The sequence below is a fragment of the Girardinichthys multiradiatus genome, chromosome 14 (genome assembly GCF_021462225.1).
Source record: "Girardinichthys multiradiatus isolate DD_20200921_A chromosome 14, DD_fGirMul_XY1, whole genome shotgun sequence".
Classification (NCBI taxonomy): Eukaryota; Metazoa; Chordata; class Actinopteri; order Cyprinodontiformes; family Goodeidae; genus Girardinichthys; species Girardinichthys multiradiatus.
The window spans coordinates 33,882,188-33,896,675 of NC_061807.1; the positions used below are offsets into that span (position 1 = coordinate 33,882,188).

The window sequence follows — 14,488 nt, forward strand, 5'->3', positions numbered from 1 at the left end:
TTTTTGTTGGAATGTACAATTGCAATGACAAATAAAGATTATTATTATTAGTAGTTTATACCTTATTTAAAACCTGATAAAGATCGGAGGATTTATTCATTTATTTGTTCATTTATTTGTTCATTTATTCATTAACTACCTCTAATGACTCAACTATTAAAATAGAAATAGAGTGTATTGTGCTTCTTCTACCACAGCTTCTCATTAGTAGACAGGAAACATCTCAACAGGAACCCAGTGCAGTGATGTCAGTGTTTATTAAAAGACAGACGGCTCCATTTTTCTACAGAAGCTGCATTTACAACTTGTCTTGTTATTAAAGGACAAATATTTGACCAAAGCAGAACAACACATCATTTTGCCTTAAGGTCAGGATGAGGAACAGGTCACTCAGTGTCCTGGGCTTAGTGTGTAAGTAGATCACTTTCTTTGTATGAATGATAAGGAAGGAAAACATCTAAAATGAAAAGAACTGGATATGTATTTATATATAACTGTAGATCCAGATGTGAACTTATCAGACAGAAAATCCATTAACTGAACCTTTTCACCTTCTTCTAAAAATGAATAAATCCTTAATATTATCTTTATAAGAATTGGTGACATTCATTAAAAGCAACAACAGAGTCGTTGCTGAATGTGAGGTTGGGACTCATAAAGCTGTTTTAATTTAACTTATTTAATATTTATAATGATGAAGTTTAAACCTTTATTTCAGTGCTGAACACACTCCTCTGTTGTGGACAAACTCCAGGTAAGTTCAGCTTTTAATCTTTATTTTAATCATTTATCCTGTCAGGAACAGCCTCCAGTTTATTTCTGTATCTCACATCTTATTCTGTTTTTCTTTTTCCACAATTTTCTACTTTATGTGTTAACATTAATTATAAACCAGAACAGAAATGTGCTGAATGTTGGTTCTGCTGTAGATGCCGTGCTGACTATTGAGCCCAACTGGTCGACTTTTTATAGAGGAGAGTTTGTTACTTTAATCTGTGACATGAATGAAGGAGAAGAAACTGACTGGAGTTACCAGATCAACATGAATGGTCAAGAAGTTATCCCCTACAACTCAATTAAAATCTACATATTAGAACATCTGTATCAGAGTGGTGAATATCATTGCTGTGGTCTCAGGAGGAGCTCAAATAAACCAAAGTGCAGTAAAACTCTCTCTGTTACTGTTTCAGGTAAGCCCCAAATATTTTAAAACATGACTGAGTTTAATATGATTGTCAGCCCTTATAAAGCATTAATATTCTTATTGTATTTTATTTCAGAACTTTAATCTAATTTATTTATACATAGAATAGTGGTTAAAATATCACACATGCAGAATTACTGTGTTTATGTTGTTATGAAGTAAAATCAATTGCAAGTAAAGATAACAAAAAGAAAAATGAAATAAAATATATATGATTTACCTTTCTTTAGGAATAGGATCATGTTTAATTTGAGAGCTAACCACAGGATCTCCTAAAGTCATGGTTTGAGTGTGTTTTGTTTTTTTTAATTTATTCTTTATTCCAGTTTGTGTTTTTGTATCCTGCTTCTGTTCCTTATTTTCTAGTTGTGCTTTTGTTTCTTATTGTTGTTGTCTAGTTTATGTTCTGTACGTTATGTTTTTCCTCGATTAGTTTGTATCATTGGTTTTCTGTTTTGCTCCAGTCACATTTTGTTTTAACTCCCTGCATCTGTCTACCAGTAATCAACTTCATTCGGTCCACCTGCACCATGCAATCAGTCTCCCTGTTTCACCTGCACCATGCTCTTTATATTCACTGCCTTTCAGTTCAGTCCTTGTGGAAACATCACATTTTTTCTGTTCATGCCGTGTCTGTTAAGCTGCTGTTGATCCATGCTTGTTTCTGCAACTCACCTGTCTGTAAGTTTCCTTTTGATTATTAAATCTTTTACTCACCACGCCTTGCTGCTTCCTGCTTGCCTGCATTTTGGGGTCGACTCCAAGACCGTTGCCTGACACTTAAGGATAAGAATTTACTTTTTTGTCTCATAAAATTAAGTGATTTCAAACTAAAATCTTTGACTTTTTTAATTTATAAAAAGTATATGACAAAAATTGACAGTATAATGCATTGGCAGCTTTTTACATGTTAATTTATCCACACAATTAATGTTTTGCATATTTTTGTTGAAACTTAGCATATAGACCCAGAGCTACACTGACAGCAGGTTCAACAACCATACCAGTAGGGGGCAGTGTGACCCTGAGCTGCTCTGTGGAGACCTCTGCTGGATGGAAATACAGATGGTTCAGAAGGACCTCAGACATCTCTGAAGTCAGAATAGATGATGAAGAAAACAGAGATATCTCTGTGACACAAGGAGGAATCTACAGGTGTGATGGAGTGAGAGGAAACCCAGACTTCTACACAGAAATAAGTAATGAAGAAACAATTGAAATAAAATGTGAGTTCGATGATTTCATTTTTTTATATTATATTTTTGAATACTATTAGACAAAATCTTGATTTCATGTTTCTGCTTGTTTCTTTAATATTCATATCCTATTTAAACAGTTTCCAACAAGGTTTTTGTGACACAACAACCAAACCTGCCTCAGATCTTCAGAGGTGAGACGATCACTCTGACATGTGAGGTCCAGGGAGGAGAAACCACTGAGTGGACGTATGAATGGAAGAGATCTGGGACAGTTCTACACGGGATAAACAGTAAAGACTGGACCTTCAGAGTTTCTGAGTCCAGCAGTGGAGACTACATGTGTCAATGTAGACGCAGAGATGACTGGTATTCTTCAACACAGTGGAGTGAAAGCATCACACTGTCAGTATCAGGTCAGTCATGTTTGTTGTTGTCAGAGGTGGGTTGAAGCAAAACTGAATTAAACAGCTGCTTAGTGCTGCCATGCCAGCAGGGGGCGTCCTGGAGCACTGACATTGTTGCTGAAGACAAATTTACTGCATAGATAAAATATTTTATAATGTAATGCATTTTACAATACAGTCTACTAATATTGATAAAGATGGAGGTCTAATAATTTATTCTGTTTGTGTTTGAGCCGGGGTCACCTTCATGAACACTGCAGTCCAACTGCAACAAAATGGACCAGTCTTCCAAGAGTTAAAGCTGTAAGCTGTAGAAAACAATATAAATATCATGTATGTTCATTGTTCTTAAATGATAAATCTAAGCTGTACTGATAACAAGAAAAATCTACTTTTTAAATAATTTCTGGTTCATGTTTACAGTTGGCCCTGATAGAGGAATTTATCCTTGTTGCTACCATTTATTATCAAAGATGATTTTATGTAAAACATAATATGATCTTTTACTATAAATTCAACAGGTTTTCTAAGTCAAGGAAAGGTTTGCTATAACCTTCAATAATTTTATCAATGAATCAAAGTACAGATTGTATGAACTAACTGAGACGACTCAGCTGAAACTTTGCTATTATCAAAATTAAAGTCAGCTTTATTTATAAAGTACATTTAAAAGAAAAATAAAGCCAAAGATGTAATTTTTCCTAACTTCTAAAAAAGGTTTTTCAGATTTAAACCACCTAAAATTAGAATATATGAATAGGACTTCAGATATAAAAACATCTGTATTTTGGCTTTTGTTAAATATGAAAATCTGACGCTTGTTAAACAGGAATATGTGACTGATTTAGTCCATCTAAATGAGCTGTTGGTATTAATACGGAGCGGAGCTGTCCACAGGCTGAGAGACAGAAACTGTCTATACACACACACACACACACACACACACACGCACACTGTTGGACTACAGTGCCTTGTGAAAGTATTTGACCTCCTTGAACTTTTCAACCTCTTGCCACATTTCAGGCTTCAAACATAAAGACATAAAATTAAAATTTTTTGTGAAGAATCAACAAGTGGGACACAATCGTGAAGTGGAATGAAATTTATTGGATGTGTCAAACTTTTTTAACAAATAAAAAACTGAAAAGTGGGGCGTGCAATATTATTCGGCCCCTTTACTTTCAGTGCAGCAAACTCACTCCAGAAGTTCAGTGAGGATCTCTGAATGATCCAATGTTGTCCCAAATGACTGATGATGATAAATAGAATCCACTTGTGTGTAATCAAGTCTCCGTATACAGGTCCTTCTCAAAAAATTTGCATATTGTGATAAAGTTCATTATTTTCTATAATGTAATGATGAAAATGTAACATTCATATATTTTAGATTCATTGCACACTAACTGAAATATTTCAGGTCTTTTATTGTCTTAATACGGATGATTTTGGCATACAGCTCATGAAAACCCAAAATTCCTATCTCACAAAATTAGCATATTTCATCCGACCAATAAAAGAAAAGTGTTTTTAATACAAACAACGTCAACCTTCAAATAATCATGTACAGTTATGCACTCAATACTTGGTCGGGAATCCTTTTGCAGAAATGACTGCTTCAATGCGGCGTGGCATGGAGGCAATCAGCCTGTGGCACTGCTGAGGTCTTATGGAGGCCCAGGATGCTTCGATAGCGGCCTTTAGCTCATCCAGAGTGTTGGGTCTTGAGTCTCTCAACGTTCTCTTCACAATATCCCACAGATTCTCTATGGGGTTCAGGTCAGGAGAGTTGGCAGGCCAATTGAGCACAGTGATACCATGGTCAGTAAACCATTTACCAGTGGTTTTGGCACTGTAAGCAGGTGCCAGGTTGTGCTGAAAAATGAAATCTTCATCTCCATAAAGATTTTCAGCAGATGGAAGCATGAAATGCTCCAAAATCTCCTGATAGCTAGCTGCATTGACCCTGCCCTTGATAAAACACAGTGGACCAACACCAGCAGCTGACACGGCACCCCAGACCATCACTGACTGTGGGTACTTGACACTGGACTTCTGGCATTTTGGCATTTCCTTCTCCCCAGTCCTCCTCCAGACTCTGGCACCTTGATTTCCGAATGACATGCAGAATTTGCTTTCATCCGAAAAAAGTACTTTGGACCACTGAGCAACAGTCCAGTGCTGCTTCTCTGTAGCCCAGGTCTGGGGAATGCGGCACCTGTAGCCCATTTCCTGCACACGCCTGTGCACGGTGGCTCTGGATGTTTCAACTCCAGACTCAGTCCACTGCTTCCGCAGGTCCCCCAAGGTCTGTAATCGGCCCTTCTCCACAATCTTCCTCAGGGTCCGGTCACCTCTTCTCGTTGTGCAGCGTTTTCTGCCACACTTTTTCCTTCCCACAGACTTCCCACTGAGGTGCCTTGATACAGCACTCTGGGAACAGCCTATTCGTTCAGAAATGTCTTTCTGTGTCTTACCCTCTTGCTTGAGGGTGTCAATAGTGGCCTTCTGGACAGCAGTCAGGTCGGTAGTCTTACCCATGATTGGGGTTTTGAGTGATGAACCAGGCTGGGAGTTTTAAAGGCCTCAGGAATCTTTTGCAGGTGTTTAGAGTTAACTCGTTGATTCAGATGATTAGGTTCATAGCTCGTTTAGAGACCTTTTTAATAATATGCTAATTTTGTGAGATAGGAATTTTGGGTTTTCATGAGCTGTATGCCAAAATCATCCGTATTAAGACAATAAAAGACCTGAAATATTTCAGTTAGTGTGCAATGAATCTAAAATATATGAATGTTAAATTTTCATCATGACATTATGGAAAATAATGAACTTTATCACAATATGCTAATTTTTTGAGAAGGACCTGTAAATGCACCTGCTCTGTGATAGTCTCAGGGTTCTGTTCAAAGCGCAGAGAGCATCATGAAGACCAAGGAACACACCAGGCAGGTCTGAGATACTGTTGTGGAGACGTTTAAAGCTGGATTTGGATACAAAAAGATTTCCCAAGCTTTAAACATCCCAAGGAGCACTGTGCAAGCAATCATATTGAAATGGAAGGAGTATCAGACCACTGCAAATCTACCAAGACCCGGTCGTCCCTCTAAACTTTCATCTGGAACAAGGAGAAGACTGATCAGAGATGCAGCCAAGAGGTCCATGATCACTCTGGATGAACTGCAGAGATCTACAGCTGAGGTGGGAGAGTCTGTCCATAGGACAACAATCAGTCGTACACTGCACAAATCTGGCCTTTATGGAAGAGTGGCAAGAAGAAAGCTATTTCTCAAAGATATCCATAAAACGTCTCGTTTAAAGTTTGCCACAAGCCACCTGGGAGACACACCAAACATGGAAGAAGGTGCTCTGGTCAGATGAAACCAAAATCCAACTGTATGGCCACAATGCAAAACGATATGTTTGGCGTAAAAGCAACACAGCTCATCACCCTGAACACACCATCCCCACTATCAAACATGGTGGTGGCAGCATCATGGTTTGGGCCTGCTTTTCGTCAGCAGGAACAGGGAAGATGGTCAAAATTGATGGGAAGATGGATGGGGCCAAATACAGGACCATTCTGGAAGAAAACCTGTTGGAGTCTGCAAGAGACCTGAGACTGGGACAGAGATTTATCTTCCAACAAGACAATGATCCAAAACATAAAGCCAAATCTACAATGGAATGGTTCACAAATAAACGTATCCAGGTGTTGGAATGGCCAAGTCAAAGTCCAGACCTGAATCCAATTGCATTGGCAGCTTTTTACACATTAATTTATCCACACGATTAATGTTTTGCATATTTGTGTTGAAACTTAGCAGATAAACCCAGAGCTACACTGACCGCAGGTTCAACAACCATACCAGTAGGGGGCAGTGTGACCCTGAGCTGCTCTGTGGAGACCTCTGCTGGATGGAAATACAGATGGTTCAGAAGGACCTCAGACATCTCTGAAGTCAGAATAGATAATGAAGAAAACAGAGATATCTCTGTGACACAAGGAGGAATCTACAGGTGTGATGGAGTGAGAGGAAACCCAGACTTCTACACAGAAACAAGTAATGAAGAAACTATTGAAATAAAATGTGAGTTCGATAATTAAATTTTTTTATATTAATATATTTTTGAATACTATTTGACAAAAACTTGATTTCATGTTTCTGCTTGTTTCTTTAATATTCATATCCTATTTAAACAGTTTCCAACAAGGTTTTTGTGACACAACAACCAAACCTGCCTCAGATCTTCAGTGGTGAGACGATCACTCTGACATGTGAGGTCCAGGGAGGAGAAACCACTGAGTGGACGTATGAATGGAAGAGATCTGAGACAGTTCTACACGGGACAAACAGTAAAGATTGGACCTTCAGAGTTTCTGAGTCCAGCAGTGGAGACTACATGTGTCAATGTAGACTCAGAGATGACTGGTATTCTTCAACACAGTGGAGTGAAAGCATCACACTGTCAGTATCAGGTCAGTCATGTTTGTTGTTGTCAGAGGTGGGTTGAAGCAAAACTGAATTAAACAGCTGCTTAGTGCTGCCATGCCAGCAGGGGGCGTCCAGGAGCACTGACATTGTTGCTGAAGACAAATTTACTGCATAGATAAAATATTTTATAATGTAATGCATTTTACAATACAGTCTACTAATATTGATAAAGATGGTGGTCTAATAATTTATTCTGTTTGTGTTTGAGCCGGGGTCACCTTCATGAACACTGCAGTCCAACTGCAACAAAATGGACCAGTCTTCCAAGAGTTAAAGCTGTAAGCTGTAGAAAACAATATAAATATCATGTATGTTCATTGTTCTTAAATAATAATGAGAGACAGAAAATGTCTGTCTATATACACACACACACACACACACACGCTGTTGGACTACAGTGCCATTTGAAAGTATTTGACCTCCTTGAACTGGTCAACCTCTTGCCACATTTCAGGATTCAAACATAAAGATATAAAATTCTAAATTTTTTGTGAAGAATCAATAACAAGTGGGACACAATCGTGAAGTGGAATGAAATTTATTGGATCTGTCCAACTTTTTTAACAAATAAAAACTGAAAAGTGGGCAATATTATTCAGCCTCTTTACTTTCAGTGCAGCAAACTCACTCCAGAAGTTCAGTGAGGATCTCTGAATGATCCAATGTTGTCCCAAATGACTGATGATGATAAATAGACTCCACCTGTGTGTAATCAAGTCTCCGTATAAATGCACCTGCTCTGTGATAGTCTCAGGGTTCTGTTCAAAGCGCAGAGAGCATCATGAAGACCAAGGAACCCACCAGGCAGGTCTGAGATACTGTTGTGGAGAAGTTTAAAGCTGGATTTGGATACAAAAAGATTTCTCAAGCTTTAAACATCCCAAGGAGCACTGTGCAAGCAATCATATTGAAATAGAAGGAGTATCAGACCACTGCAAATCTACCAAGACCCGGCCGTCCCTCTAAACTTTCATCTGGAACAAGGAGAAGACTGATCAGAGATGCAGCCAAGAGGTCCATGATCACTCTGGATGAACTGCAGAGATCTACAGCTGAGGTGGGAGAGACTGTCCATAGGACAACAATCAGTCGTACACTGCACAAATCTGGCCTTTATGGAAGAGTGGCAAGAAGAAAGCTATTTCTCAAAGATATCCATAAAAAGTCTCGTTTAAAGTTTGCCACAAGCCACCTGGGAGACACACCAAACATGTGGAAGAAGGTGCTCTGGTCAGATGAAACCAAAATCAAACTGTTCAGTCAAAGTCCACACCTGAATCTGTGGAAAGAGCTGAAGACTGCTGTTCATGAACGCTCTCCATCCAACCTCACTGAGTTCCAGCTGTTTTGCAAGGAAGAATGGGCAAGAATTTCAGTCTCTCAATGTGTAAAACTGATAGAGACAAACCCCAAGAGACTTGCAGCTGTAATTGCAGCAAAGGGTGGCGCTACAAAGTATTAACGCAAGGGGGCCGAATAATATTGCACGCCCCACTTTTCAGTTTTTTATTTGTTAAAAAAGTGACACATCCAATAAATTTCATTCCACTTCATGATTGTGTCCCACTTGTTGTTGATTCTTCACAAAACCTTTTTATTTTATATCTTTATGTTTGAAGCCTGAAATGTGGCAAGAGGTTGAAAAGTTCAAGGAGGTCGAATACTTTCACAAGACACTGTATATTCCCTCCTCAACTCCCAAAAACTCCATTTTAAATTCACTGCTCAGTGAGATTTTAGATGTTCTGAATGTTTACAACTTACACTGTTGTGTTTCTGTTCTTCAGGACTTTAGAGGTTTTTAGTTTTTTTATTAATGTTATAACGCAGCTCAGCCAGGGAAAAAGGAAAGTAACATTAAACTAGATATATGTGGTTGTTTAAAATAAAAAGCGATTTATTGTTCCATAAGTTACAGGTTTTGACCAAAAGGAGAACAAAAGGAGGTTCTAGAACTCATACAAACCATCAGTTGAGGTTCACAAACATAATCTCTAATAAATAAAAAGACCATCAGACGAAACAAGAACCGTCTCCAATAAAACAAAGTCTAAGGGAGAATTTTACCAAAACTAAATATCCAAAAGTCTGAGTAACCAAAAGGACTGGAATAAAAACTTTCAGTCCCTGTTAAAAACTAAACAAATAACTTCCCAAAGTGAAGCTTCTGAGCCTGTCTTCAGAAGCTCACAAATGCCTGTAAAGTTACACAAGACAGGCGTCTAAATAAACTCTTAGTTGCAACCTAGACCTGGCAATACCAAATGGTTAAAGCTAACAAACTTCTTAACAAACAACCATTTTCACTAGAAACCCAACAAAAAATCAAGCTGCTCAGCGTAAATCACAGCCGCCCTCATTGACAGGTGAGCTGAGTTCAAATAGAAGGGCCCTTCTGTGATTGGAGGAGCTGGAGATAAACAGTCCAATCAGGTTCCAGAGGGATCTAATGGGAGGAGTTAGGAGAGGCCAGCCAATCCAGATGTGTAACTGCACAGCTGGGCCAGCAAATCCTCAACCTGCAACTGCACAGTTTAATGCAAATCAAATGACCTCAGGCCGTAACGATTAACAAGCGACCTTATGTCACTAACTCTGATTTATTAAATTGTTTGCTCTGTCAGAAGCTTCTGAGAAACAATATTTTGTTCAAGCTTGTGTGTTTTTTGTAAATACCATGTGATATTTCTATGAATAATATCTTGAATCTTGACCCAGTGACCTTAGTGTGGGTGGGACTTTCCCCCAGTGGGTCCAGTACCTTGTCCACAGAGCACAGATTCAGGAGCTGAAATTCATGTCAGGAACCAAAAGTTTGATATGTTGGCTTCACGTTACTCTATGGTTGGCATGTTGCAAAACTAAAAAAAAAAAAGAAAGAAATGTTTCAAAGCTCCCAGAATAACTCTGACTAAATAAGAATCTACATTGTTGACAATATTTCAATCCATAATCTATTCATTTTTCAGTCTTAATAAGTCTGTACATACAGTATGTAATTGCTTTCAAACTGTACGTCTGTTTACAGGTGTTATATAAATGTTATTACTGATCAAATAATCACTCAAATCAATTAAATCAGAAACAAAAGAATTACGAGGTCATTTGTTCAAGAAAAGAACCTCTTACCTTCCATAGGTCACTGAAAATGAGAACAATGATGCTCAGTGTGATTTATTCTGTGAAATATAGTGGTAACCTTGTTTCTTACATCATTTATTTTAAAATCTTTAGTCTAAAATTATCTACAGGTAACCAAAGGACCATCTTAGTGCAGACAGCACAGAGCTTCCAGGTTAAAGGTGATTTTCTTAGATAAACAGTAACAAACAGGTCAGATTTCAGCCAGAACTCCAACCAGCTTCAGATAAAACAGACCTTAACTCTCAGAGATGAGAAGCTCGCTTCATATGTTGCTCAAACAAAAACTGACCTCAGGTGAAACACTGAGGATGCTTCATGTGTTCAAGATGGAAGTCACATTTTTCTGCAAACAGAGAATGTTGTGATAAAATATGCAGACAAATAAATATATTTCCTTTTAATGTTTCCTATTTCCAGTAACTGAGTCCAGTCCTGTCAACTCTTCATTTCTTGTGCTGATCGTTGGTCCAGTTATTGGAGTCATTCTCTTTATTCTCCTGCTCTTGTTGTGCTGCTACAGACAGTTCAAGGGTGAGACCTTTTTCTTCTAATACTGGATCTGATTATAATTTTAAATAATCAGGTACACAGACTTGCTTTGATTTTATAACACAGAGAAAACATAAAAATTTTCATTTAATGTCACAAAAAATGTCTTTTTCACAGGTTCATTCTGCTTCAGGTCAGTTCCTCACATTTAAATTTATTTGTATTCCTAACAGAAATGTTTTGCTGTATTATTGTGTTAACTTCAGTGTGTTGGTATTTTATATGTTTTTATATTTTAGGCAGACACTCTCAGAGAGCAGCATCCAGAGCTCCACAAATCATGGAGTCAACCAGGCTGAGAGTCTTGGATACAGCTCTCCTCTTCAGGGTAGGAACTTCAACATATTTTAGTCATTATCAATTTTTATTTAATCACCTTGTCATATTTGCATTTTCTACTAAGGTTTTTTTCAGGTGGTTATAATCGTTTGTTACATTTTCACATGAAGTGAAATATATTTGGTGAGGAAAAAAAAAACAGATAAAGAAGAAAGAAGACCAACAAAAATTTATTTTCAGCAAAGTTGTATTTGTTTCTTCAAATTTCATTACATCCAGTTTTTAATCCTGGTTTCTTTGTTGTAGATGTTCACCAACAGCATGACTCTGTGAATATCTGTACAGTTACTAGTTATAAGGAAATGTTATAATAAATCTTTTTAATCAGTTAGAGGTGCAACAACTGTTACTCTGCCTGGCCAAAAAAAAAAAGGTCACGCTCTAATATTTCGTTGGACCGCCTTTAGCTTTGATTATGTCACACATTCACTGTGGCATTGTTTCAATAAGCTTCTGCAATGTCACAAGATTTATTTCCATCCAGTGTTGCATTCATTTTTCACAAAGATCTTGCATTGATGATGGTAAAGTCTGACCGCTGCACAAAGCCTTCTCCAGCACATCCCAAAGGTTCTCAGTGGGGTTAAAGTCTGGACTCTGTGGAGGCCAATCCATGTGTGAGAATGAGGTCTCCTTGAATCACTCTTTCTCAATTCAAGCCTGATGAATCCTGGCATTGTCATCTTGGAATATGCCCGTACCATCAGAGAAGAAAAGATCCACTGATGGAATAATCTGGTCATTCAGTATATTCAGGTAGTCAGCTGACCTCATTCTTTGAACACATACTGTTGCTGAACCCAGACCTGACCAACTGAACCCAGACCTGACCAACTGAACCCAGACCTGACCAACTGAACCCAGACCTGACCAACTGAACCCAGACCTGATCAACTGAACCCAGACCTGACCAACTGAACCCAGACCTGACCAACTGAACCCAGACCTGACCAACTGAACCCAGACCTGACCAACTGAACCCAGACCTGACCAACTGCAGCAACCTCAGATCACAGCACTGCCTCCACAGGCTTGTACAGTAGGCACTAGGCATGATGGGTGCATCACTTCATCTGCCTCTCTTCTTACCCTGATGCCTCCATCACTCTGGAACAGGATAAATCTGGACTCATCAGACTATATGACCTTCTTCCATTGTTCCAGAGTCCAATCTTTATGCTCCCCAGCAAATTGAAGCCTTTTTTCCTGGTTAGCTTCACTGATTAGTGGTTTTCTTAAGGCTACACAGCTATTCAGTCTCAATCCCTTGAGTTCCCTTCACATTATGTGTGGAAATGCTCTTAATTTCACTGTTAAACAGAGCCCAGAGTTCTACTGTTTTTCTCTGATATGATTTCACCAAACGTTTAATTGATCACCAATCACGATCATTCAGGATTTTTTTCCAGCCACATTTCTTCCTCGAAGGGTCCCCACTATCCTTCCAGTTTTTAATAATGTGTTGGACAGTTCTTAACCCAATTCTGGTAGTTTCTGCAATCTCCTTAGATGTTTTCTCTGCTTGATGCATGACAATAATTTGACCTTTCTGAAACAGACTGACATCTTTTCCACGACCACAGGATGTGTTTTTCCACAAGGTTGTTTAATGAGAAGTAATTCATTGCACCAGTTGGGGTTAAATAACTTGTTGCCAGCTGAAACATAATCACCCACGCAGTAATTATCCATTAGGAGGCTCGTACCTATTTGCTTAGTTTAATCCAGGTGGTGACCTTTTTTTTTGGCCAGACTGTGTATTTAATGACCAGTGAGGATTAGTCACTGATATAAACTCCTGAGCTGCAGATGAACCCAGAGATGTTGAGATTGCTCTGATTGAACTGAAATCCTTTAAACAGTTAATTCCAAACACAAACAATGTACAACATGAGGAAATAACTCAGTTGTTTGAACGGTCTGGTTTTTATTGCACTGATCATCTGATGATCATTTAGGCCTCATTCACCAGAGGAGGACGCTGTTTCCTCTGAAGTGAAAACAGGAGCTGTCAGACTTTATACTGAAATGTGTCCTCAGGTGAACTTGGAGCTCAGATCATGATCTGTCTTGGTTAGCATCTACATCCTACCACTAAACAAAAGCAGAAACTGGCAGATCAGAAACACAGCTGAGGACTGTTTGTCTGCTTGGCAACTGAATGTTTTTTGTTTCAGATTTCACAGCAACATATGTTGAGATCAACCATCAGACTAAGAGAAAGAAGAAAGGTAAAGATATGGTCCGCATTTATCTATAGTTCATCATGCTAATTTGCTTTTGTTCACCTGTTGTCTCTCTAGCAGACTGTATTATAATAATTAATGTGAATCACTGTTTCCTCATTGACAGGAAAGCCGAGTCCTGCAGTACCAGATGGATCCGTTTATTCTGAAATCAGAACCTGAGCGGCTCTGGATAATAATGCTGTCATGTAGGATGCAGACTGTACTGCTTTAGAATGAAATTCATTTTATATGGGTTAAACTCATAACAACATTCTCATTTATTGTCCTGCATATTTTGTGCTTCAGTTGTAGGTCTTCAAATAACTGTATCAGCTGAACAAACAAATATTATCTGAAGTTGCAGCAGGTTGAAGAAATATCTGACATGTTCAGTAGTGTGAAGATATATTGCGTTTTAAAATTTCATCTAGACATTAAGTTTGACAAATTATATATGTTTTTTATATAGTTGATCTTAGGAGTGTTTCCTATTTTTCATTTTCTGTCTATTGCTGTTCTTCACTCGTCCACAGATGCATCAGTTTTATTTTCCTCCTTTTTTCTTTAGCTTCATAAATGTACTTTTATGTAATAAGAGTTTACTTCACTGGTGTTGGTGTTTATCTTGTATATTAAATAAAATTTTGAGCCAAGCAAAACAATCTGAGACAGAATGTGTTTGAAGTCTTTACTAAATTAAATTTCAACCATTTATTCAAGTTTACAAACCTGCACAAACTGAATAAAATCTGTAGAGAAACATTCTTTGAACTCAAAGCTCATCAATGTTTTCTTTTAGAGGTAAACTTTTATATTGGGGAACTAGTAAATATCAAATTATGATATATTTTTACAGTATTGCCCACCTCTAGTTTGTTTTATCTTTTTATGACATTTAATACGTTATAGTTTATTAAATTCTTAACAT

At 38.0% G+C, this 14,488-nt stretch overlaps 1 protein-coding gene across 2 annotated transcripts; it reads left to right on the forward strand.

The window, feature by feature from the left end:
* Positions 1–273: 273 nt before the first annotated feature.
* On the forward strand, positions 274–14,227 carry LOC124880411 (Fc receptor-like protein 5). 2 transcript variants are annotated; one of them, XM_047385511.1, is made up of 12 exons: positions 274–411; positions 719–754; positions 930–1,190; positions 2,164–2,430; positions 2,541–2,816; positions 6,629–6,895; positions 7,009–7,284; positions 10,862–10,975; positions 11,111–11,126; positions 11,233–11,321; positions 13,510–13,563; positions 13,685–14,227. In XM_047385511.1, exons 1-12 carry the CDS (start codon positions 375–377, stop codon positions 13,738–13,740), a joined length of 1,749 nt encoding a protein of 582 aa, XP_047241467.1. In that variant the 5' UTR covers positions 274–374; the 3' UTR covers positions 13,741–14,227. The 2 variants fall into 2 exon arrangements, with proteins under 2 accessions (XP_047241467.1, XP_047241468.1); XM_047385512.1 differs by lacking the exons at positions 274–411; positions 719–754; positions 930–1,190 and adding an exon at positions 1,422–1,885.
* Positions 14,228–14,488: the final 261 nt, after the last annotated feature.